The sequence below is a fragment of the Oncorhynchus nerka genome, linkage group LG13, assembly GCF_034236695.1.
Source record: "Oncorhynchus nerka isolate Pitt River linkage group LG13, Oner_Uvic_2.0, whole genome shotgun sequence".
Lineage (NCBI taxonomy): Eukaryota > Metazoa > Chordata > Actinopteri > Salmoniformes > Salmonidae > Oncorhynchus > Oncorhynchus nerka.
In genome coordinates, this window is record NC_088408.1 from 66,887,458 (window position 1) to 66,915,370 (window position 27,913).

The 27,913-nt window shown below is 43.0% G+C and overlaps 1 protein-coding gene across 2 annotated transcripts; it reads right to left on the reverse strand.

Moving 5' to 3' along the window:
* Window positions 1–27,897, reverse strand: LOC115139949 (lysine-specific demethylase 2B-like). 2 transcript variants are annotated; one of them, XM_065026594.1, is made up of 10 exons: window positions 25,661–27,897; window positions 6,552–6,776; window positions 5,926–6,069; window positions 5,023–5,111; window positions 4,315–4,600; window positions 3,326–4,125; window positions 3,011–3,174; window positions 2,714–2,875; window positions 2,248–2,466; window positions 1–1,989 (listed from the first exon to the last, which is right to left on the reverse strand). In XM_065026594.1, exons 1-10 carry the CDS (start codon window positions 25,712–25,714, stop codon window positions 1,808–1,810), a joined length of 2,325 nt encoding a protein of 774 aa, XP_064882666.1. In that variant the 5' UTR covers window positions 25,715–27,897; the 3' UTR covers window positions 1–1,807. The 2 variants fall into 2 exon arrangements, with proteins under 2 accessions (XP_064882666.1, XP_064882665.1); XM_065026593.1 differs by having other exon boundaries at window positions 4,303–4,600; window positions 25,661–27,860.
* Window positions 27,898–27,913: the final 16 nt, after the last annotated feature.

A 27,913-nucleotide genomic window follows, 5' to 3' on the forward strand; every position in this document is an offset into this window, starting at 1 on the left:
TTTTATACAGAGAAATATACTTTTAATGACAATCATAGCACTTGGTTTTAGATTTACAAATATAAAACTACATCATGTGCATCTGTGTGGCCAACAGCATTCACTTGACATTGTACGCCACAATCACAACACATAAATAATGACAATTATATTATTTGCACAAAACCACAGATATGATTATGGATGATTACTCAAATATAAATAAAGAACATTTAAAATAATGACTAGATCTGTCAATCTTGGAATTAATGATTGGATGAGCAAATGCTCTTTCAAAGAAACTTACTGCACACCAAGTCTGGAGGCCACTTATTGTATGTATGGGTGAAAAATGATTCAATTACTTTACACACTCACATTACGTGGCGGCAGGGTAGCCTAGTCTTTAGAGTGTTGGACTAGTAACCGGAAGTTCAAACCCCCGTGCTGACAAGGTACAAATCTGTCGTTCTGCCCCTGAACAGGCACCCCATGCCCTATGGGGCTTTGGTGAACAGTACATGGCAACCCAGGCCATCATTGAAAATAAGAATTTGTTCTTAACTGACTTGCCTAAAGGAAAAATAAAAAATAATGTGCTCTTGCTAAAACATGTGAAACACGAGATTGCATTTTCCTGTTTCGTACAAATTTCAAAAGGTGTCACAGAGATTTAAAAATACATTTGACTAACTCTTCATATTGGTTGACTGATTCATTTCAAGCTGTATTAAATGTAAGTACTTGAGCAACATTTATTTAAAGATGCAGAAATCGCCCGGCATTTCCTGGTTGCAAAAATTTTAATAGTACACCCAAATTTTAGTTTGTGGCAAAAATAAGCAAGTATAGTGTAGAATACCATCTAAACCACTGTGAAATATATTTTCCATAACCAAAAATATTGTATTTTCAGCTGTTTAAGGCTGGTGCACAAAAGCAAAAGACAAAAACAAAACTTAAGAACGGGAAGCATAGAAAGAGCTGAACTCTACCGCTTCTTAGACTTGCTTTCAATGACAGGTCTATAACGCACATTTCTATGTGAAATTGGTCAGGTCACCCCAAAACTTACATATTGCAGCTTTAGACTTTTATAACGTGTATTTTATCATGGTTTTATTTTCATGTTTTATGTAAAGTAAATCCAGTCCAAGTCAGTAACTACCGTTAAACTGTAATGTCAACTTCAGAAATTGGCACATGATATCAGGTAAAACACAGCATCCAAAAATATATATTACCATCGGTGTCAAGGCAAACTGATATAAAGGATCTGTAGGTCAATATTCAGTTCTATGACATGTCATCTGGGGTCTGTTCATAGGTTGAAATCTGGAGTGTATCTGGTACTGCATACATAAACTTTCACTGAAACTTAAAAATGTTTTGCCCAATGCATGAATTGTTGTATAAAACAAACCTAAAGAGTAGAAAAAATCCCCAACAAATTCAATATAACAAACCTTAAAAAAAAAATGTACAAACACAAAAAGAAACACTCATGCAGGCTGTTTTCCTTCACCATCTCATTCTGTCCAGTAGCTTTACATCTTCCCCTTTCAGCACAAGGATTCTACAACATCCAGAAAGATCGATGCAAAAAAAATCTGCCCAGTCCATTTACACACCTCTGCTTCTCTCCTCAACTCATGTGACATTGTTCGTTCAGAAATCTAACACGGTATATTCTCCACTGAAGAGGAAATAAACATACAAAACCAACCAGTCCAGGCTTGATGGGGGAAACCTTGTCTTGCTCCATTTAGTGCAAAAGGTAGTTCTTATGTTGTGTACATTTTGGCCTGTGTCAGTGTGCCTCAATGAACTAGCCGAGTTTCTGCAGTAATTTGTCCTCTTTGAGGCCAAACTGAACACTTACAGACATCTCAGCTATGAACTGTTCACAGGCCGTCTTGGTCACCTGTTTGCAGTAGCGTAGGTCAATGTGACAGATGCTTCCACAGCGCTTGAAGAAGGTAAGGGAATGATCTGTCACCCTATTACAAACTGGAGGCGGAGACAAAAACAGAGCCAGGCATGAGGAAACGTGTACAGAGCCCGATTGAATATTATGTACGCTAAAACGCAACAAAGACTATAGTTAAACTCTTAATATAAAATCGAGATAACAGTTTAAGAATAAATACCTCTTCTATACCCTCTAATATTAACAGACATTATAAAAAGTGAAATAGCAGAGTAACTTAAAAACAGCCTCTGTGCGGTTGCCCCTGTTGCTCACACTGACTGGCTGAGGTTTCCTACCTGACAGGTTGATCTCTGTGAGGGAGTCCCTGGTTGTGGTCCCTGCGGCCGTCAGCAGGTTGACCGATTGGTCGTTGACGTGGTTGCAGTAGCTCAGGTCCAGTTGTGAAAGTACCGGCATATGTCTGATAATCAGACGCAGAGAGGCGTCTGTGATGTCCAGTCCGGCCAGACGCAAGTCCATAACGTTCCTCAGCTTACAACGGTTGTCCAACTGGCCTGAGGGTGGAGAGGAGGAATAAAATGAGTCATTTCCTGTCTCGCAGTCAAACATGGCAGAGTAATGGCCTTCATTTTGGTCCTTTAAATAAACACATGTGAACTATCTAAAGATCCCCTCACATTTTCTTCCTAATGGGTTTTAAAAAGAGGAGCCTCAGTCAAACCCAGGATAACCACCAGGGGGTGGTTATAACGTAGCCGCGTCAATTTCACACAACTCCCCCCTCCGGTTGCCGGTGGTTACCTGGTCTGTTGTCGGTCGGAGGCGAGAGCAGGTCCCTCATCTGGGCATCTTTGAGCCCCTCCACCCACTGCACATCCAGGGTGCGCAGCAGAGGGCAGCTAGAGGTGCAGAGGGCAGACACAGCCACCCACGAGCACCCGGAGAGCAGCAACACCCGCAGACCTGCAGGACAGAGCGGAGTAGTGTCAGATGAGTTGCAACGCCGAGATAGAGACACAGAGGGATGGACAGTCTCTAATCTCGACCCAAACCATATTTCTCTCTCATAGATCAGTGTGACATGGCCACGGTACATACCTGGTAAGCGGTTTATAAGCCAGCTTAGTTGCTTCTTGGAGATGTTGGTCCAGCTGAGGTCCAGTGAGAGGGGCTGTCTGCGGATGATGCCACTCAGCATAAGGGGAGTGATAGATTTACAGCGGTTCAGATCGATTATGGTCCACAGTCTTTTATCACAACACCTGTCAGAGATAGACAATGGAGACACACACTCACTATTTGTAATGGACAGGTGAAGGTTTTAGATACCTAGATTCAAATATACCAAGTGTTTACGTTTTTAAAAGGCCCGCGATGTGAAGTAACACAGTTTGAGTAGAATGGAGCTCTCACCATCGGTTCCATGTCTTGCAGACACGCATGCAGACACACAGCTCCTTGTGTGTGATGTATCCGAAGATCTTCACCCAGACCTCTCGCTGCACCGCGTGGGTTTTCCCGTCCACCAGGGGCAATCTATCCGGCGGGGGGCTGATGGGGGGCGGCCGGATGACGTGGCGCTCCATTTGGACACACTTGGGTGGGGAGCGTGGGGGCAGCGGCCGGGTGCCAGGGGAGCTCCTGTTGAAGCCCAGAGGGGTGAGTTGACCGGGGTAGAAGTGGCGCAGCTCCCAGGGAGTGCAGTTAATTTCCTTGGTCCAGAGGTGTGGCCGCTCCCCTCCTAGGTCACTGCCATTGCGGAAGCTCCTCTTTGGCTCTTCATTCTCACTCTCTGGCTCCACCTTCAAGGGCTGGCGGTTCTCATTGGCAAGGCAGTCCTCGGTCTTCTGGATCTCCTGGTTCAGTGCTTTGCTCAGCTCTTTACTCAGCTCTTTGTTTGGTAATCGGCGTTTGCGGCACGCTTTGGGACGTGGGCCCTTCTCCTGGGGTTCACTGCCCCCCTCACTACTGGGGCCAGCCCATGGAGAGCTGCAGTGAGACTGGTCACTGTCTAAAACAGGAGTTTTGAGAGGAGGCCTGGGCAGGCTTGTCTTTGTGTCCTCGTCATCCTCGTACTCTGCCTCCTCCTCGGTATCGCCTAAACGCCCTCTCCTCTCCAGGCCTTGCCGGTACAGAGAGGCCTTCTCCTCTTCATCCACCTCCTCCTCTTCAGTCTTGATCTGATTAAGGAACAGATGTCCATCTGACTTTCCCTGGAGATAGGAAGGTTTAGTTAGAGAGTATGTTCAACTATATTTACCAGAGCACATAGCATCCAGACTTTAAAGAAAAGGAGTTGCTTGGCATAGCATGAAAATTGCCACCCATAGTGAGAGTGTAATGTTATACTAACAAACACAAACCACATGCTAAAATCGGAGTATCTCTACCTTCTTCCTCACATCAAAGTCCTCTTCATAGTCATCGTCGAAGAGCTTCCTCTTCTTCCTCAGTTTGTCCTCAGGTCTGGGACGAGGCAGGGTGCTAGGGGACAGGACAGGGGGTTGTCTGTGAAGGGGCTCCCATTGCTCAGGTCTGTGTCTGGGAGTCTCATCCCTCTCAGGCTTCCTCTTGACTGTAGACGTAGAGGTGGACTCGCCCTCCTCCTTGACCACCTTCTGCTCCCTCAGCAGAGAGCCAGGGAGGTTGGACGCGTACTTGAACCCTGGTCCCCTTTTTTGCTTGCAGACCAAAAGGTGGGGAAAAAAAGGAGACAACTTTATACCTTTTGCTTATCACAACGTTGTCAACAAACTGAGCTACTGTTTCACAAGAGTTAAACGAGATAGACTGTGACTACCACTTCTAGAGAATTAGGTGTTGGTTTCCCCTGTAACAGAAAGGGCATTGGTAAGTAGCACAGTAAGTAAATGAACAGGAAGTAAAAACCACAAAGTAAATGCATTATGAAATGCCTCACACTTGAAAGAATTTAACTCTTTGGGGAATGTTTTCCAAAGTTCACAGCCCTGTTTATTAAGTCAATGCAAATCCAACACCAGACTACAAAATATGTTGTGGCAACTGAAATCAGTAATATACCCAGTAACATGTACAATGTATATTTCTGCACATACTTGAGGATAAATTATGAATTCATACAGGTACTCACTTTTCCTGTTTTCCCAGCGTAGTTGCATTTGGGACATTCCCAACAGTTGGGAAGTTCATCATTCACCACGCCAGAGGCATCTTTAACCTGAAAACCATGAAGTAAAAGAGCTAGTTCACAAGAAGGGCAGACAGGGAGTCAAGAATAAAGTACAATGTTTTCACCACAGAGAGAAAGCGGGAACTGAAAGCACGACCGGTTCCACTTAACGTGAGGCGGTGAAAAACACGTCCTTTTTCCCTCAGACAATTAAAGTGAGAATCTCTGGACAACCGACAACCTCTAGCATCTGATATAAAGACCGTCACACAAATTCCTATTATCAAAATGAAAAATGTATATTCTTCAGCAATACTTTACCTATCACTTTAGAGTATTATGTGCATGGAATACCAAAGGCAGTCACAACTTCCCTTCATTTGAACAGGTTTGAGCAAGATCATGCTATGGTTTGGCAGAATGGTGAGTCACTTTGCATTTGATTTGCATCCGGCTCGACCCGGCAGTGTCAACAACACTGCAAAGTTCTATTCTCATGCCATGTGATTTCAGCTGGACACTTCCCCTTCCCAGACACTATATTAGCCTTCTGTAAGTCAATCTGGAGGAAGGAAATTGATGAGCTGGTTCAGTCCGTGTCAAACAACAACAGGAAGTCCCCACCACACCAACGCCTCAAGCTGCCTTGTAAAACTGTCTGAAAGTCAAACGCAGTGAATCACCTACCACTGGTACAGCAGCAAACATTCCAGGATACAGTATTACCCTCAAATGAGTCACAAAGCATATAAAAACCATTCAGGCGAATCTCTCACACACACAAACGATGAGTCATCAAACTCATCAAGTGGAGGCTTGGCCTCGTGTCCAGTCATGACTTGACAGGCTCATCCTTGCTCACCTTTAAGCAGTTGGGGTGAACAATCTCACTGCAGATGGAGCACTCCATGAGCATGATGTTGAACTTGTCCTCCTCTTCCTCCAGGGAGTCCTCCTTACCTGCTTCTCCACACACGACACACACAGCCGTGTGGGGCAGGACAGGCTACAAGGGACAAACACAACATTCCGTGAAACTCATTGATTCAGACACATTGGTTCTATGCCAGTGTGCAATACAATTTGGAAATGGTGTTCATAAGTTGCAACTGGTCATTCTGTGTTTCCTGTTTCAGGAGAATCATTAACAGACATTGGCGACGACGCCAAGCCGTAGACAAATGTCCACTGATTGGACAGAATCTAGAGACCATTGACACATGAATGAGTCATACTGTGCCAAATAAAAAAAATGTTAGCACTCACTTCCTGTTGTCTCGCTCTGTATCATTGTACTTCTGGCCGGTTCTCTTACGCTGACCATGGTTTTAAACCCTGAACCTCTCATTATGGTTTGTATGTCAAATGCACAGTCTTTGCATGTGGCACAGCACTGCATCATTGAATAAGACAATATTGGCTAACTGAACTCTCTGCTAAATAGTATGGATAATGAAAAGCCTGTGTGGTTTCTTTGGCTTTACTCACTGCAATGCACTGCCTCATGATACAGGACTGCTTCATGCGCCCAGGTCCTCCAAACTTCTTCATGTCTTTACAGAAGTGACAGTCTCCACACTCGGTTCGGAGGCACGCCTCACACTTTCGGCAGCGTGTTCTCCTGCGTCTGGCGCCAGACGCACTGCGATTCGACGGCAGCTTGACCGCTGCTGACGTCCCCATCTTGGGCTTTGGCCGGTTGGCTGCATGCTGCTGCAGAGAGAAAAATGATACAATTCAAGTTGAGGTGGGCAATTTAATGTACACCGTCACCCAAGACAGTAAATACCATCGACTTCATTACTGAACACAAAGCATCTAGTACTGTATGGTCTAATTCTGACATTCATAAAGCTAGTGAGACAGTAGTGCAGAGACCACCGGCTGTGAGCCACAAACATTTCTAGATGACAATGCCAAATCTGCAAATCAGCGTTTGCCCCCCCCCCAACAAAAAAAGATTCTCCCAATGCTCTTCACCCAAGTTTAGAGCCACCAGAAAAATAAAACCATCCAAATGAGAGATTCCCTATGCAATTACTGAGAAGCATTTTTGTGCTGCAGAGGCGAGTGTTTCCTTGGAAACACAGTCCCCCATCTTTTCCTAACCTTTTGAATAGAATAATGAGAGAAGGTGGGAACTAGCAGAGACATACTGTACTTTAACTTTAATGGGAGGGGGTTAGGATTATTTTGAAATAAATCATTTTCATGACTCCTCTTGCAGCAGTAAGGTACACAACTTGAGGTCAAGGGAGATACGCTGGGAAAAAAGTTAAGAGATTAATGTGTTGTAAATTGGGTTATTCATTCCCCTGGTGGCTGTTCTTACTGGCACTAAAAACACTTTGTTGTGGGATGGATGAGTGAAATAGCAGGTAGATCCTAAGAAAGGACCATTCTCCTTCCCTGGCAGGCTATAGCGTCGGGAGTGGTGGATATGCACCTATAGTGATCCCTGAAGGGAAACTAAACCCAATAGATGTACACCTCAAGTAGAATCTGCTGGTTGTCACAAAGAGCCCGCAGTCCCAGTCGAGCATGGTGACCTGCCTACTATCTCCTGCAAAGGACATCAGTGACCCGCACAGCTCATCTATAAGGCCTATACAACATTTAAACAACCTACACAAAATACATATATATATATATATTTTTTTTAAAGGTACGAATTGCATGGTGTCAAAATATGACCACTTTAAAATAAATAGACACCAGATCAGTTTTCATCTAGAGGTTTGGAGGAAATATATTCTGTTGAACATACAGAACATGACTCTTAATGACATAATCAATGCTTTTCAATTAGAGAACACAAATAATGAAACAAGCTCAGTAACAAGAACTTCAAGGCACAGGGAGGGGTGTGAGGACCGTTTATTTGACCTTTATTTAACTAGGCAAGTCAGTTAAGAACAAATTCTTATTTTCAATGACGGCCTAGGAACAGTGGGTTAACTGCCTGTTCAGGGGCAGAACGACAGATTTTGTACCTTGTCAGCTCGGTGGTTTGAACTTGCAACCTTCCGGGTTACTAGTCCAACGCTCTAACCACTAGGCTACCCTGCCGCCCCAGTTGACTGCAGAAATCCAAAACAACCACAAATCTATTATCAAGCACTGCAAAATCAGAAGGCTATCACACTCCTGTTAGGCTTAAGTAAGCATGTCAACACTGCATGCTTGTGTACTTATGGCCCAAACACATCTGCCACTGTATTAGCCAGTAAGTCCATCAATGAAAATAAACATGAATCACAAGACAGCAACAACACACAGGTTCACCAAAAACATCTTAACACCTAGCAATGCTCCTCAATTAAGAATGAATCCACAACAGTGAAAACCTTCCACCCCTGAACTAAACACTGAGATACACACGTCACAGCCCTTACATAATCATCCTCCTGGACTATCCTGGCTAATAAGGACAAAAACCTCCGTTTTATAAAAGCAGATGGAATTCTTGCTGGGGGATTAAAGAGAGAGAGAGAGAGAGAAAAACACACACTACAACAGGGTCATTGAGAACAAAGTGTTCCTTCATGAATACCAAAATAACATTTCACCGGGGACGGGAGACATGCCACAAGAACATTTTCTATCAGGAAGCTTTTCTTCAGGTTTGGAGAGAGAGTTGTTTTTGATGACATTTCAATCTTTGGCCATCCTCAAGCATATTTCCAGATCCAAACTGAGATTCTCAAACATATACCGTTGTTGACGACGCAACATCTAACAGGGATTGGGAAACACAGACTACAATGCTTTTCAGAATAAATATGATTGACCAATAAGTGTGTGTGAAGACATCAGAAAAACACTGACTATCAGCATTGCACAACATTCAAGTGCGATTGCAACATATTCCTGGCATTGTCTTGAACTGTTGAACTTCCAAAAACAGATCATTTTGAGAGACCTTTGAGCAGAACTCTACAAAATGGTATCCAACACAACAGATCCTTAACATCAAAAAGGCACTAATAGACAGACAGGATCAACGTGTAGGCCCACTAGAATCCCATGTGTGCTGCATGACCTCTTTTCCCCTGGGACACCCTCATCTTCACCCTGACAGAGTCCTTGAGTAAAGTATCTGATACTCTCTTGCTCCAAATATTCAAGCGTTGTGTGCAACAGCGTCAGCATGACAAAATGCTTGACAAAGTCTTCTGTGTTTGATGTAAATAAACAACGTTCTACACAATTCTGTTCTACCAAAGGGGCATGAGTTTGTCTTGGTTAAAACAAACAAAATGAGTACTTACCTAACAAGTGGGTGAGTATGGTCTACAAAGCCCTGACCTCAATCCTATAGAAAATATGTGGGCAGAACTGAAAAAGTGTGTGCGAGCAAGGAGGCCTACAAACCTGACTTGGTTACACCAGTTCTGTCAGGAGGAATGGGCCAACATTCCCCAAACTTATTGTGGGAAGCTTGTGGAAGGCTACCCAAAACATTTGACCCAAGTTAAACAATTTAAAGGCAATACTACCAAATTCTAATTGAGTGCATGTAAAAGTTCTGAACCACTGGGAATGTGATGAAAGAAATGAGAGCTGAAATAAAATCACTCTCTACAATTATTCTGACATTTCACATTCTTTAAATAAAGTGGTGATCCTAACTGACCTAAAACAGGGAATTTTTACTGGGATTAAATGTCAGGAATTGTGAAAAACTGAGTGGTGTATGTAAACTTCCGACTTCAACTGTACACACACACACACACACACGCGCACACACACGCACACACACACACACACACACACACACACGCACACACACGAACACACACACACACACAAATAAAAAACACAACATGCAACAATTTCAACGATTTTACTGAATTACAGTTCACAAAGAAAACAAATAATTGAAATAAATTCATTAGGCCCTAATTTATGCATTTCACATGACTGGGAATAAAGATATGCATCAGTTGGTCACAGACACCTTTAAAAAAATATATATATTTTTAAAGGGCCTCAGGACCTCGTCACAGTATCTCTTTGCATTCAAATTGCCATTGATAAGATGCAATTGTGTTCATTGTCCGTAGCTTATGCCTGCCCATACCATAACCCCACCATGGGGCACTGTTGACAACAGCAAACTGCTCGTCCACACAATGCCATACATGTGGTTTGCGGATGCGAGGACGGTCGGACTCATACCCAAATTCTCTAAAACGAAGTTGGAGGCAGCTTATGCTAGAGAAAGGAACATTAAATTATCTGGCAACAGCTCTGGTGGACATTCCTCCAGTTAGCATGCCAATTGCACAGTCCCTCAAACTTGAGACAACGCACATTTTAGAGTGGCCTTTTATTGTCCCCAGCATAAGGTGCACCTGTGTAATGATAATGTTGTTTAATTAGCTTCTTGAGATAATTCATCCATCTAACAGGTGTGGCATCTTGGCAAAGGAGAAATGCTCACTAACAAATTTGTGCACAACATGAGAGAAACAAGCTTTTTGTGTTTCTGGAAAATTTCTGCGATCTTTTGTGTGTTGCGTTTATATTTTTGTTCAGTGTAGACCCACACTATGAGGTTGGCTTAATACTGTGAAAATTATTATATTGCCATTTTAGTGGAAGAGCTGTTTGAAAAGACCACCTGAAATTTGAGTCTGTTTTGATGGGAGTCTTGGCCTGCCTGGCAACATCACCAGGCGGTATACATAATTATCATAATAATAAAAGCCCCATAAAAATCCATCAATTTAAGATAAATATCTGTTTTTTTGCATTTGGTGCTTCTCAGTCCACCGCATCTGCCGAAGTCTCACTTCAGCATCTGCGTTGAAAAGGTAACAGACCTAGAGCGTCTGTGATGCCTCGCAGAAGGCGGGTGGGAAAGCTGCCGTTACCGTCAATATTACTCGCCAACGTGCAATCATTGGACAATAAATTAGACAAGATACGATCAAGAATATCCTACCAACGGGACAGCAAAAACTGTAATATCGTAGCTGAATCGTAGCTGAATGACGACATGGATATTCAGCTAGCGGGATATACGCTGCACCGGCATGATAGAAGAGCACACTCCGGTAAGACGGAGGGGGGCGGTCTGTGCATATTTGTAAACCACAGCTGGTGCACGAAATCTAAGGAAGTCTCTAGATTTTGCTCGCCTGAAGTAGAGTAAATTGTGATAAATTGAAAGCCACACTACTTGCCTAGAGAGTTTTCAGCTATACTTTTTATGGCTGTTTATTTACCACCACAGAGAGATGCTGGACCGCACTCAGCCAGCTGTATAAGGAAATAAGCAAACCACTCAGCCAGAGGCGGCGCTCCTAGTGGCCGGAAACTTTAATGCAGGGAAACTTAAATCAGTTCTACCAAATTTCTATCAACATGTTAAAATGTGCAACCAGAGGAAAAAATTCTAGATCACCTTTACTCCACACACAGAGATGCATACAAAGCTCTCCCTCCATTTGGTAAATCCGACCACAACTCTATCCTCCTGATTTCTGCCTACAAGAAAAAATTTAAGCAGGACGCACCAGTGACTCAGTCTATAAAAAAGTGGTCAGATGAAGCAGATGCTCAACTACAGGACTGTTTTGCTATTCCGATGGCATTGAGGAGTACACCACATCAGTCACTGGCTTTATCAATAAGTGCATCGAGGACGTCGTCCCCACAGTGGCTGTACATACACACCCCAACCAGAATCCATGGATTACAGGCAACATGTGCACTGAGCTAAAGGGTAGAGCTGCTACGTTCAAGGTGCTGGACTCTAACCCGGAAGCTTACAAGAAATCCTGCTATGCCCTGTGTCATGACGTTGCCCTCTTTGGGGATAGCGAGTACCATCCCCCTCTCTCACCCCCTACCAACAGGCTCTGTTAGGCAGGTCATAAATTCCTTGAGGAGTTCTCTCCTCATGGCCAGAGTATAAGAGAGAGTGAGTTTTCATAGTGAGAACAAAGGAACTTCTTCCACATCACAGAATTTGAGAACTGAACAATATTCATGTTCTGGAGAATGTATAAACGGTTGGTGAAGTAGCCAGCTACGAACTGGTCCGTTTTGTACAATTTTATGAAACTCATGAGAGACAATACAGCCACATTACCATAACTCTGTTTATACAAGAGTCTCAGTTGTGAGGCTTGCATCTGATTGTTGTATAAAATGAATGAGTAAAGATTAAACTGTTTGTGAAATTATGTAATGTGATTTTAAACTGTTTAACCTCTTCAACCTATGGGGGCGCTATGTCATTATTGGATAAAAAAACGTGCCCGTTTTAAGCGCAATATTTTGTCACGAAAAGATGCTCGACTATGCATATAATTGGCAGCTTTGGAAAGAAAACACTCTGACGTTTTCAAAACTGCAAAGATATTATCTGTGAGTGCCCCAGAAATGATGCTACAGGCGAAACCAAGATGTAACCTCAAACAGGAAATGAGCTGAATTTTTGAAGCTCTGTTTTACTATCGTCTCCTTATATGGCTGTGAATGTGCTGTGAATGAGCTTATGCTCTCTGCCGTTCGTCCAAGATGTCTGCAGCATTGTGACGTATTTGTAGGCATATCATTGGAAGATTGGCCATAAGAGACTACATTTGCCAGGTGTCCGCCCGGTGTCCTTTGTCTAAATTGGTGTGCAATTGTCAGTGGCACTCATTTTACCATGCGATACAGAGGGAGAAGCACACTTCCAGGAACGATACATCATTGAAGAGATATGTAGAAAAACACCTTGAGGATTGATTCTAAACAACGTTTGCCATGTTTCAGTCGATATTATGGAGTTGTTTTGGAAAAATTTCGGCGTTTTTATAACTGAATTTTCGTTTTTTTTTGGTAGCCAAACATGACGCAGAAAACGGACCGATTTCTCCTGCACAAATAATCTTTCAGGAAAACTGAACATTTGCTATCTAACTGAGAGTCTCCTCATTGAAAACATCCGAAGTTCTTCAAAGGTAAATGATTTATTGAATGTTTTTGCTGGTTTTTGTGAAAATGTTGCCTGGTGATGCTAACGCTAAATGCTAATGCTAAATGCTAACGCTAAATGCTAGTTTTGCTATGGTAGAGAAGCATATTTTTGAAAATCTGAGATGACAGTGTTGTTAACAAAAGGCTAAGCATGAGAGATAGCATATTGATTTCATTTCATTTGCGATTTTCATGAATAGTTAACGTTGCGTTATGGTAATGGGCTTGAGGCTGTAGTCATGATCCCGGATCCGGGTTGGCTCGACGCAAGAAGTTAATGAAGGAAACTCCAATTCCCTTTGGAGTTTAACTAAATCATTGGCCCGTCCCATGAGCACAGTCATTGATCTGGCGTATGGGACAGTCCCTTTCTACTGTTACGAATATAACCCCCCCGGGAGGAATTCCCTTCAGACCAGCTTACCTCGATTACCACGAGAGGGCTAAGGTTTCAGACCAGTACCTCATCACAGAGGGAGTTAAGGTTTGAGTAGATTGTTGAATCTTTTAACCATACCACGTGGTTCAACTCGGAGACGATCGATCCGACAGAATAAGAGCTACTCTTCGATACGAACTACTAGTCTGCAGCTAGAAATTATGTACCTGTGAATGCGAAGGCCGACAACCGCCGAAACATCTATCCATAAACAACATTGCTGAATGTTACTCTGAACTATCCAATCTAACCACGGCAGAGAGAGAGAGAGGGCGGACCAACTCTCCAACAGAAACAAACTTTCCAACAGAGATCCAGATGACACACGGAGCGTAAATATATATATTGATTGCAATTATTCCCGAATGAGTGAGCGTTCATGTGCAAAGTCTTAGCATTTCAATTGTTAGAATTATCAAGTGTGTAGTGATTAATTTGCGTAATTCCCGCCTTTCTCAGTCTACACCAACTTCCTATTTTTCTACCAGGCCGCCATGCCAGTTTAGCCCACTAGGGCACATCCCCTATAATTTCCTTGTAACCATATCTACTCTGTTTGTACATGCATTTTTTGTGATTATTTAGTTCATCATTTATTTATTAACAGAGACAATTGAAGTATGGAGGATTCATAGTGAAGACTGGGTTCGTGCAGATAACCAACAATTTACGACGTATGGAATGAGACTAACGTGAGGTAAAGAATAATTCATTAATTAGAAGACCAATTGATCAGATATTAAAATATCTGAAAGTTATATTAGGAACATTATATAGTCTGAATATTTCCCTTGGTGCCGACTTCCTAGTTAATTACATTTACATGATTAAGTTAGTTTAATCACGTAATAATAATAATTACAGAGAAAAAAATGTTTATGATGCCAAAGACACGACACCAGCAACGAACCATCAAACAGGCAAAACGTCAATACAGGGCTAAGATTGAATCATACTACATCGGCTCCGACACTCGTCTTATGTGGCAGGGCTTACAAATTATTAGACACTACACAGCCACGAGCTGTCCAGTGACACAAGCCTACCAGACGACCGAAATCACTTCTATACTCGCTTCGAGGCAAGCAACACTGAGGCATGCAGGAGAGCATCAGCTATTCCGGACGACTGTGTTCACGATCTCCGTAGCCGACGTGAGTAAGACCGTCCGGAACAGGTCAACATACACAAGGCCGCGGGGCCAGACAGATTACCAGGACGTGTGCTCCAGGGCATGTGCTGACCAACTGGCAGGTGTCTTCATTGACATTATCAACATGTCCCTGATTGAGTCTGTAATACCAACATGTTTCTAGCAGACCACCTGTGCCCAAGAACACAAAGGCAACCTGCCTAAAATACTACAGTCCCGTAGCATTCACGTCCGTAGCCATGAAGTGCTTTGAAAGGCTGGTAATGGCTCATATCAACACCATTATCCCAGAAACTCTAGACCCACTCCAATTTGCATACCACCCAAACAGAACCAAAGATGATACAATCTCTATTGCACTCCACACCCTCTCCAAACCAGGACAAAAGGAACACCTACGTGACAATGCTATTCATTGACTACAGCTCATCACTTAGCTAAGGACCCTGAGACTAAACACCTCCCTCTGCAACTGGATCCTGGACTTCCTGACAGGCCGTCCCCAGGTGGTGAGGGTAGGTAGCAACACATCTGCCACGCTGATCCTCAACACTGGAGCCCCCAGGGGTGCGTGCTCAGTCCCCTCCTGTACTCCCTGTTCACCCACGACTGCATGGTCAGGAACGACTCCAACACCATCATTAAGTTTGCAGACGACACAACAGTGGTAGGCCTGATCACCAACAATGACGAAACAGACTAGAGGGAGGACCTGGCCGGGTGGTGCCAGAATAACAACCTGTCCCTCAACATAACCAAGACTAAGGAGATGATTGTGGACTACAGGAAAAGGAGGACCGAGCACGCCCCCATTCTCGTCGACGGAGCTGTAGTGGAGCAGGTTGAGAGCTTCAAGTTCCTTGCTGTCCACATCAACAAACTAGAATGGTCCAAACACACCATGACAGTCGTGAAGAGGGCACGACAAAGCCGATTACCCCTCAGGAAACTAAAAAGATTTGGCATGGGTCCTGAGATCCTCAAAATGTTTTACAGCTGCAACATCGAGAGCATCTTGACTGGTTGCATCACTGCCTGGTATGGCAATTGCTCGGCCTCCGACCGCAAGGCACTACAGAGGGTAGCGCGTACGGCCTAGTACATCACTGGGGCTAAGCTGCCTGCCATCCAGGACCTCTACACCAGGCGGTGTCAGAGGAAGGCCCTAAGAATTGTCAAAGACCCCAGCAACCCCAGTCATAGACTGTAATCTCTACTACCGCATGGCAAGCAGTACCGGAGTGCCAAGTCTAGAACAAAAATGCTTCAACAGTATTTACCCCCAAGCCATAAGAGTCCTGAACAGGTAATCAAATGGTTACGAGGACTATTTGCATTGTATGCCCCCCCCCAACCCCTCTTTATACGCTACTGCTGCACTCTGTTTATCATATATGTATAGTCACTTTAACTATACATTCATGTACATATGTATATACTACCTCAATTGGTCCGACCAAACAGTGCTCCCACACATTGGCTAACCGGGCTATCTGCATTGTGTCACGTCACCCACCAACCCCCATTTTACGCTACTGCTACATATATGCATAGTCACTTCAACCATATCTACATGTACAGTCATTGCCAAAAGTTTTGAGAATGACACAAATATTCATTCCTACAAAGTTTGCTGCGTCAGTGTCTTTAGATATTTTTGTCAGATGTTACTATGGGATACTGAAGTATAATTACAAACATTTCAAAGGTTTTTATTGACAATTACATGAAGTTCATGCAAAGAGTCATTATTTGCAGTGTTGACCCTTCTTTTTCAAGACCTCTGCAATCCGCCCTGGCATGCTGTCAAGTAACATCTGGGCCACATCCTGACTGATGGCATCACTGGGGCGGCAAGGTAGCCTAGTGGTTAGAGCATTGGACTAGTAACCGGAAGGTTGCAAGTTCAAACCCCTGAGCTGACAAGGTACAAATCGGTCATTCTGCCCCTGAACAGGCAGTTAACCCACTGTTCCTAGGCCGTCATTGAAAATAAGAATTTGTTCTTAACTGACTTGCCTAATTAAGTTTTTTTTTAAAATGGCAGCCCATTAGTGCATAATCAATGCTTGGAGTTTGTCAGAATTTGTGGGGTTTTGGTTTGTCCACCCGCCTCTTGAGGATTGACCGCAAGTTCTCATTGGGATTAAGGTCTGGGGAGTTTCCTGGCCATGGACCCAAAATATAGATGTTTTGTTCCCCGAGCCACTTAGTTATCAATTTTGCCTTATGGCAAGGTGCTCCATCATGCTGGAAAAGGCATTGTTCGTCACCAAACTGTTCCTGGATGGTTGGGAGAAGTTGCTCTCGGAGGATGTGTTGGTACCATTCTTTATTCATGGCTGTGTTCTTAGGAAAAATTGTGAGTGAGCCCACTCCCTTGGCTGAGAAGCAAACCCACACATGAATGGTCTCAGGATGCTTTACTGTTGGCATGACACAGGACTGATGGTAGCGCTCACCTCGTCTTCTCCGGACAATTTTTTTCCCGGATGCTCCAAACAATCGGAAAGGGGATTCATCAGAGAAAATGACTTTACCCCAGTCCTCAGCAGTCCAATCCCTATACCTTTTGCAGAATATCAGTCTGTCCCTGATGTTTTTCCTGGAGAGAAATGGCTTCTTTGCTGCCCTTCTTGACACCAGGCCATCCTCCAAAAGTTTTCGCCTCATTGTGCATGCAGATGCACTCACACATGCCTGCTGCCATTCCTGAGCAAGCTCTGTACTGGCGCCAGGACCGTCTCTCAACTTTAGGAGACGGTCCTGGCGCTTGATGGACCTTCTTGGGCACCCCGAAGCCTTCTTCACAACAATTGAACAGCTCTCCTTGAAGTTCTTGATGATCCGATAAATGGTTGATTTAGGTGCAATCTTACTGGCAGCATTATCCTTGCCAGTGAAGCCCCTTTTTGTGCAAAGCAACAATGACGGCACGCGTTTCCTTGCAGGTAACCATGATTGACAGAGGAAGAACAATCATTCCAAGCACCACCCTCCTTTTGAAGCTTCCAGTCTGTTATTCGAACTCAATCAGCATGACAAAGTATTCTCCAACCTTGTCCTCGTCAACACTCACACCTGTTAACGAGAGAATCACTGACATGATGTCAGCTGGTCCTTTTGTGGCAGGGCTGAAATGCAGTGGAAATGTTTTTGGGGGATTCAGTTCATTTGCATGGCAGAGGGACTTTGCAATTAATTGCAATTCATCTGATCACTCTTCATAACATTCTGGAGTATATGCAAATTGCCATCATACAAACTGAGGCAGCAGACTTTGTGAAAATTAATATTTGTGTCATTCTCAAAAATTTGGCCACGACTGTACATACTACCACAATCAGCCGGACTAAGCGGTGTCTGTATGTAGCCTCGCTACTTTTATAGCCTCGCTACTGTTTTTCACTATCTTTTTACTGTCGTTTTTATAACTTTACTTACCTATTGTTCACCTAATACCTTTTTTGCACAATTGGTTAGAGCCTGTAAGTAAGCATTTCACTGTAAGATCTATACCTGTTGTATTCGGCGCATGTGACAAAAAACTTTGATTTGATTGGTAGCGTCTGAACGGTTTGGCCCACAAAGTCTTATGGAAAGAAGAGACGCTCATGAACATGTCGGTAGTGTTGCAACAAATGCTTTCTGGTCTTTCATATATCTCTCTGATGTAGGAGAGACACTTCAGAACAATCTTCCTTTTGAGACTATTTGTTCCATGTAGTAAATCTGTTCTTCAATATGTTTATATAGGCTAATACAGTGCATTCGACAAGTATTCAGACCCCTTGACTTTTTACACATTTTATTCTAAAATGGATTAAACTGTCCCCCCAATCAAATCTACACACAATACCGCATTATGACAAAGCAAAAACAGGATTTTAGAAATGTTTGCAAATGTATTAAACATTTAAAAAAAACTGAAATCTCACATTTACATAAGTATTCAGACCCTTTACTCTGTTGAAGCACCTTTGGCAGCAATTACAGCTTTGAGTCTTCTTGGGTGTGACGCTACAAGCTTGGCACACCTGTATTTAGATAGTTTCTCCTATTCTTCTCTGCAGATCCTCTCAAGGTCTGTCAGGTTGGATGGGGAGCGTCGCTGCAGAGCTATTTTCAGGTCTCTCCTGAGATGTTTGACTGGGTTCCGGGCTCTGGCTGGGCCACTCAAGGACATTCAGAGACTTGTCCCGAAGCCACTTCTGCATTGTCTTGGCTGTGTGCTTAGGGTCGTTGTCCTGTTGCAAGCTGAACCTTCACCCCAGTCTGAGGTCCTGAGCGCTCTGGAGCAGGTTTTCATCAAGGATCTCTCTGTACTTTGGTCCGTTCATCTTTCCCTCGATCCTGACTAGTCTCCCAGTCCCTGCAGCTGAAAAACATCCCCCCAGCTTGATGCTGCCACCACCATGCTTTACCGTAAGGATGGTATTGGCCAGGTGATGAGCGGTGCCTGGTTTCCTCTAGACGTGACGCTTGGCATTCAGGCCAAATAGTTCAATGTTGGTTTCATCAGACCAGAGAATCTGGTTTCTCATGGTCTAAGAGTCTTTTAGGTGCCTTTTGGCAAACACCAAGCAGGCTGTCATGTGCCTTTTAATGATATTGTGGCTTCCGTCTGGCCACTCTACCATAAAGGCCTGATTGGTGGAGTGCTGCAGAGATTGTTGTCCTTCTGGAAGGTTCTCCAATCTCCACAGAGGAACTCTAAAGCTCTGTCAGAGTGACAATCGGGTTCCTGGTCACCACCCTGACCAAGGCCCTTTTTTTTTTACTTCACCTTTATTTAACCAGGTAGGCCAGTTGAGAACAAGTTCCCATGTACAACTGCACCTGGCCAAGATAAAGCAAAGCAGTGCGACAAAAACAACACAGAGCTACACATAAACAAATGTACTGTTAATAACACAATAGAAAAGAAAAATATAAATCTATGTACAGTGTGTGCAAATGTAGAAGAGTAGGGAGGTAAGCAATAAATAGGCCATAGAGGCGAAATAATGACAATTTAGCATTAATACTGGAGTGATAGATGTGCAAGTAGAGATACCCTCTTGCACCCAAGTAAGTAATAATATGGGGATGAGGTAGTTGGGTGTGCTATTTACAGATCGGCTGTGTACAGGTACAGTGATCGGTAAGCTGCTCTGACTGCTGATGTTTAAAGTTAGAGCGGGAGATATAAGTCTCTGATATTTGCAATTCGTTCCAGTCATTGGCAGCAGAGAACTGGAAGGACAGGCGGCTATACCTGCTGGAGCACGTGCTACGGGTGGGTGTTGCCCTTATCCCCTAATTTCTCAGTTTGGGCGGGTGGCCAGCTCTAGGAAGAGTCTTGGTAGTTCCAAACTTCTTCCATTTAAGAATGATGGAGGTCACGGTGTTCTTGGAGACCTTCGATGCTGCAGACATTTTTTGGTACCCTTTCTCAGATCTGTGCCTCGACACAATCCTGTCTCTGAGCTCTACGGACAATTCCTTCAACCTCATGGCTTGGTTTTTGCTCTGACATGCACTAACAACTGTTGTACCAACTAGACAGGTGTGTCTTTCCAAATCAGATGGACTCCAATCAAGTTGTAGAACAATCTGAAGGATAATCAATGGAAACAGGATGCACCTGAGATCAATGTTGAGTCTCATAGCAAAGGGTCTGAATACTTATTTATTTTTAATACATTTGCAAAAATGTCTGAAAACCTGTTCTCGCTTTATGGGGTATTGTGTGTTGATTGAGGGATATTTGTTAAATCAATTTTAGAATAAGTCTAATGTAACAAAATGTGGAAAAAGTAAACGAGTCAGAATACTTTCCAAAATAATATTCATCATAATAATTCTAAATATTTTTCACCATGGAGAATTAAAACTATTAATCAAATAGCTGAATTATCATTGGTACAACCTTCTAACAACAATTCCATAAAGCTTAGTTGACCCCCCCCACTGGCTTAGACTGAAGGTTTAATTAAAGAGTTTCATTCCTCTCTGCCAATATTAGCTAGTTTTCAGGTTACAGATCCCTCTTATTAGGCTCATCCAATTAGTCCCCTCACTCAGACCACTGCTAGACAGTCATAGCAAAATTATTGCTTGAGAAATTGCTCTTGGCTAAAAAGCTATTTGTTTCCTTTTGACCACTAATTCAAGAAACAAAATAACAATTATTTTATTGCATTTGGCCTTTAAGACCCTTTTATAGTATTTTTAACCAAAGTGGTCTCGCTGGTATGAAATATTACAGAATCTAGTCAAAAATATGAAGACTAATGTGTTTGTCTACAGAGTCTTGAGCTTTAATAGTTCCAGACAAGGAACAGAAACAAAACAACTGACCACTGACTGTAACTTGGCTGACTAATGTGCTACGAATGTTAGGTAAGTTTGTTGAGGCCCTCAAACACTAGGCCTAGATGGGGGCCTGGTCTGAGTAAGGCCCTCTGACTCACAGTTTCACTGTGGATATCAGTGCTATGGTAGGAAGTCACATGGTTCACCATCTGCCTAGCTCCAGTGGACCCCAGGACGCCACACCACACAAAGGGGGGGGGGGGGGGGGGGGAGTCTATGACATCTCTACAACTGTGCCAAAAGAATAAGATTGAAATCATCTCCTTCATGAACAATGACTGTGCGAGTGGGTGTTTAAAGGGAAATGTCAAAATTGTTCTACTTCATCATCATCATCATCATCTTCAGCACCACCCCAAAATCAACAATGTGAAAAGGGTGCGTTTCTGTTTGTGTTAAAAAAGATGGAAGAGAAATGTTTCCATTGATGTCGGTGGGCATCATGTGATTTTAACCAATTCTAAGTAGGCATTGCCTACTAATTGGTTGATGTCATTGGAAATACTCATCTTCCACTTATCGTTTTTACTACATCACATATGTTAATGTTGGTGTGGTGCTGGAGATGATGAATATGAAGTTAAATTCTTTTTACATTTCTCTTTAATGTATTGTGCTTCCTAACTCATAGCCCCCCAGGAAACCACCATTTGTCTTTTAATTGAAGCTGAGAGAGCAAGGAGTTTGAAGCTGGGTTGTGTTTGAATCAGTACTCAGTGAAACAATCCTACATCTTCCTCCATAAGGTCCTGGATCCCACTGGTCTAGCGTGTATTTCCTGCTTGCGGGGTAACCTACAACGAAAAGTAGCCAAACAGGCAAGAGCAGTCTAGTAGTGCTGTAAGAGCTAACCGTTTTTCTGTAAAAAAAGGGGTAAATCGTTTACGGAATTGGCGGCAGAGAGAAAAGTAATTGCTGTTTTTTTCTCCATACATTTTCCTTGGAGTTAAAGAATTTTGCCGTTTGAAATCTAATTCCTGCAATTCTACATATTTGGGCATGGCTATTTCTGTGTTCTTGTGCTCAAACATAACAAAACCAATGGAGAACCCAATCGGGGCCCCTGGGCATGTACCCTGCTTGCCTTGTCAGTAATCCAGTCATGCCAGAAATACTCCTACATTTGTTTTTAGACATTTCTATTCTCCCTGACTTAAGCTTTTATTTTCGTGATTTCTAATTCTCAAAGATTGTACATGCAAATACCGTGCATTTGTAAAGTATTCAGACCTTCACTTTTTCCACATTTTGTTACATTACAGCCTTATTCTAAAGTACATGTTGTTTTCCTCAATCTACCCCATAATAACAAAGTGAAAACAGGTTTAGACATTTTATCAAATGTATAAAATAAATATGCAAATAACTTATTTACACAAGTATTCAGACCCTTTGCTATAAGACTAGAAATTCAGCTCAGGTGCATCCTGTTGCCATTGATCATCCTTGACATGTTTCTACAACTTGATTGGAGTCCACCTGTGGTAAATTCAATTGATTGGACATGATTTGGAAAGACCCACACCGGTCTATATAAAAAGGTCCCATGGTTATTAGTGCATGTCAGAAAAAACAGCCATGAGGTCGAAGGAATTGTCCATAGAGCTCCCGAGACAGGTTTGTGTCAAGGCACAGATCTGGGGAAAGGTACAAAAATATTTCTGCAGCACTGAAGGTCCATAAGTACAGGATGGCCTCCATCGTTCTTAAATGGATGAAGTTTGGAACCACCAAAACTCTTTCTAGAGCTGGCCACCCAGCCAAACTGAGCAATCAGGGGAGAAGGGCGGGCCTTGGTCTGGGAGGTGACCAAGAACCCGATGGTCACTCTGACAGAGCTCCAGAGTTCCTCTGTGGAGATGGGATAACCATCTCTGCAGCACTCCATCAATCAGGCCTTTATGGTAGAGTGGCCAGATGGAAGCCACTCCTCAGTAAAAGGCACATGACAGCCCGCTTGGAGTTTTCCAAAAGGCACCTAAGGGACTCTCAGACCATGAGAAACAAGATTCTCTGGTCTGATGAAACCAAGATTGAACTATTTAATCAAATCAAATTTTATTTGTCACATACACATGGTTAGCAGATGTTAATGCGAGTGTAGCGAAATGCTTGTGCTTCTAGTTCCGACAATGCAGTAATAACCAACAAGTAATCTAGCTAACAATTCCAAAACTACTACCTTATAGACACAAGTGTAAGGGGATAAAGAATATGTACATAAAGATATATGAATGAGTGATGGTACAGAGCGGAATAGGCAAGATACAGTAGATGGTATCGAGTACAGTATATACATATGAGATGAGTATGTAAACAAAGTGGCATAGTTAAAGTGGCTAGTGATACATGTATTACATAAAGATGCAGTAGATGATATAGAGTACAGTATATACGTATACATATGAGATGAATAATGTAGGGTATGTAAACATTATATTATGTAGCATTGTTTAAAGTGGCTAGTGATATATTTTACATCATTTCCCATCAATTCCCATTATTAAAGTGGCTGGAGTTGAGTCAGTGTGTTGGCAGCAGCCACTCAATGTTAGTGGTGGCTGTTTAACAGTCTGATGGCCTTGAGTTAGAAGCTGTTTTTCAGTCTCTCGGTCCCAGCTTTGATGCACCTGTACTGACCTCGCCTTCTGGATGATAGCGGGGTGAACAGGCAGTGGCTCGGGTGGTTGTTGTCCTTGATGATGTTAATGGCCTTCCTGTGACATCGGGTGGTGTAGGTGTCCTGGAGGGCAGGTAGTTTGCCCCCGGCGATGCGTTGTGCAGACCTCACTACCCTCTGGAGAGCCTTACGGTTGTGGGCGGAGCAGTTGCCGTACCAGGCGGCGAATGTTTGGCCTGAATGCTAAGCGTCACATCTGGAGGAAACCAGACACCGCTCATCACCTGGCCAATACCATCCCTACGGTGAAGCATGGTGGTGGCAGCATCATGCTGTGGGGATGATTTTCAGCGGCAGGAACTGGGAGACTAGTCAGGATCGAGGGAAAGATGAACAGAGCAAAGTACAGAGATCCTTGATGAAAACCTGCTCCAGAGCGCTCAGGACCTCAGGCTGGGGCAAAGGTTCACCTTCCAAAAGGACAACAACCCTAAGCACACAGGCAAGTCAATGCAGGAGTGGCTTCGGGACAAGTCTCTGAATGTCCTTCAGTGGCCCAGCCAGGGCCCGGACTTGAACCCAATCTAACATCTCAGGAGAGACCTGAAATTCACTGTGCAGCAACACCTCCCATCCAACCTGACAAGAACTTGAGAGGATCTGCAGAGAAGAATGGGAGAAACTCCACAAATACAGGCGTGCCAAGCTTGTAGCGTCATACCGAAGAAGACTAGGTTGTAATCACTGCCAAAAGTGCTTCAACAAAGTACTAATTAAAGGATTTGAATACTTATGTAAACGTGATATTTCCATTTTATTTGATAAATTTGCTAACATTTCTAAAAACCTGTTTTTGCTATGTAATTATAGGGTATTGTGTGTAGATTGTTGAGGAAAAAAACAATTTAATACATTTTATAATAAGGCTGTAACGTAACAAAATGCTGAAAAGGTGAAGGGGTGTGAATACACTTAGAAAATGATCTTTTCGACATACTTTGTGTGGTTTGAGTCATTCAAGTTTACACTGAAAGCATTTTTCTGTCCCGAAAATGTATATTTTGTTTATGTGCGGTGCGCCTCTGCTAAATTAATAGAGGGTAAACACTGACAGCTCATTGTTCCCTCTCCCAAACCCCCTCTTAAAAGGCACAGAGCATGGTGAGGCCTGAGTTATATGAGCAATGAGGGTCAAGAAAATCATGTTATTTGAGAACAATTCACAGGATATGAGGTATTTTCTTAGTGATCCAGATAGTTGAGACATGGAAGAAATATGTATGTGTGTAAAGCGAGCTAAACCTGAATGTGACATAATGGAGCTACAGCTGGCATGGGCTGAGGTAATGTAATTGATTTACTTTAGTTTAAGTAACAAACCAAGCCCGAGGTTAAGTGAAGTGAAAGGCCCCACATGTACAGCCATGCTGCCTCCTACACTACTCTCCCACACCCTCACTGTTCACACAAAAATACCAGTCACAATGGCCCATCATTTTCCATAATCACAGTAGCTTTGACCAAGAACACAATCTGACAGGTCAGTGTGTGACAAAAACATCTAGTAGTCAGAGAGACCATGTATATTCACTGTGTCCTCTTCGGGTTTGATTGAAAACACAAAAACTGAGCTCTGAGGATACTGGATCACATAAGAAAATCAAGTATGGAGATCAAATAACTACTTTGGTGGGTAGCTCATTCCTTTCTTTCTTGGGTCTGTCTGACACAAGTCGTCTGGATACAAGAGCCAGGGACAGGATAAGGCGTATGTCTAAAACCTGTGAAATAGCTAAGCTAGCTCTTGCCCAGTGGATTAGTTACCGAAACAAAATGTTTCCATTTTCCCTCCATTCCCCTGATCAAATTACTACCCTATTCCTGCTCATGATGGCAAGTGAGCAAAGATCGAGAGAAAATAGGACGGTGGGGGGAGAGAAAATACGTTCTACTCACGATTACAGCTCTAAAGCAAAGCCCCTCTTGAAGAAAAACAACAGCATGCCGATTAGAAACCCAATGTGTTCAGTGTCAATGTTCTGTTGTCTAACCTGTTCAGATTCTGATTCATAATCCTCTTCATCTGCACTCAGTGACAAGGCCATAGTTCCTCTCTTCTCATCGTCTGTCCAGCGTTTTAGAGAAAACTGACATGGCTGAAGCTTCCAGCCCGGCTGCTGTTCTGTTCTCTATTCACCGCTCTCTCTCTCTCTCAGTCGCCCCCCTCTCCCTCTCTTCACACACAGGAACAGGCAGCTGCATAGGCACACACAAGGCGGCAGGAAGCCTCATGCATATGCGTTGGGAAGGTCAGGGGGAACAGGCCAAGCCAATGGAGAGACAGATGGCATTCGGTTAAATGTGTAGATATATGTGAATGCACTCCTTCGCGCCCCAACCCCTCTCCCCCTTCACAGTTGTGAGCTATAATTTTAATGATTTTTTTTATATCTTATTTTTTATTTCTATTTTATTTTTAAAGTAAACAACACAAACTCATCTCGGGGAAGAAAAAAAAGGCGAAACTAATCTACGCCCGTTCTGATAAAAACATTAGGGCATCTAGCCTCGGGGGATGCCTTGCTTGACCACACCCTCCTTCCTTGCTCCTGGCCTGCTCTGCCTCTTCCACCAATCCATGTTTCTTATGGACAGAAAAGAGCAGAAGCTCTGAGCTGTCCGATCAGGTCCATTGTCTACTGTCCGGCGCCCAGAGTCAGAAATGGTGGTGGAACTGGAGGGGGTAGGGAGGGAATGGTCAGGAATAGCACAGACCGAGGGTCATTAGAGAAGACAGGGGCAAGGGTAAGACATCTGGGTCGTCGGGAATGATGAGGGCGGTTGCATGTTCTAAGACAATATTTTTCATCGTGATTGAGGATGTATTTTACTTGGTGACAGATATAGGAAGCCATCAGCTGCTCTGGGTTTGATTGCTCTTTCTTAGTGTCTACGGATAGGCCATTTGCTCCTCTGACTATCTCGTGATTTCTTGGCGTTCCAGTAAGTACTAATGTAGGACATTGAGTACTTTCTTTGGAATAATTAAATGAATTGCTGCAAAAGTATTACCAATTTCACAAAAGTGTGTCATCATCATTATACTGTAAGTCTGTTCTAATAATGTCCATAACCGTGTTTTGTTGTTCAATTAATTTCTTGCATCTATGCATATGAACAAATGAAATGGAATATTGCGCAATGCGCATTATACTGGAAAACGATTCTACAAACCTCTTAAGAGTTTGTTTAGGTGAGAAAGACTCACGAGCCTTTGATTTTCTCATCTGTTTGTTGAGAAACATTTATTGTCATAGGAGACTGAAATGACACATTTACTGCCATAGCCATCAGTCACACTCTTTGAATAAGTCCATGTGAAACTCTTGAAAATGAGGCAGTATATGCTGTTTTCCTTTTCTGGTCACAAGGGACTTCATCTACTTTCTGTTTCTAGGAGCTTTGCCAGGACATTTAGTTCAACACTGAGTTTGACTGGCTGCAGACTGCCCCCAACAACAGGCAATAACAGATACAATAAGATTGTTCTGCATGCCTAATTGAGCCTTGTCTTCTCTGACATCATGGACATAGTACATGACTGTGTCCTCACCCACCTTTTCTTGAGTACTTGGTCAGTGCATAAACCTGTCACCAAAACCAATTAGAATAATTTTAACTGCGCAGATCCTCAAAGCCAGCAGCAGCACTTGTGTGAGGGGAGAGATGAGTGTGAGAGCGCACATACAATCAAAGCAATATAAAATGAAGAACACATTGCACTAGTATAAATGTGCACACCAAATAGCTTAAAAAGGGAGACCAATAAAGGTAAGTTAAACACATTAAAATATTTGATAAAAAAGCAGTCCTTACTAAATTATTTCTAAGCCTTCATTCTCAGGCTTCATTGATTTGTCATAATATAGGATATGGCCTCCACTAGGTGGGAGTCAAAGATGGCTGCTCAATAGCATGTTTCCTATCAAATCCAGTAATTGGATAAAACATTAATAATAAGTGCACTACTGAACACGACCAAGCCAATAGAACATTGAGACAGTTTACAACACGTCCAAAGTCACAGATCCATCGAACTGTTGCAGATGGAATTCTGGTACTAGAATCTTGTCAATCGTCTATGGCTGAAATGCAAGAAGTGAAAATATGTTATACATTTGTGCATTTCTATAGACTATGGATGGACAAACAAATATAATCATCCCATTGTATTTAACACATTGTTTGCATTATTAAGACGAAGTTGACGAGGGCTATTCAAACATGCACCCATACAGATCTAG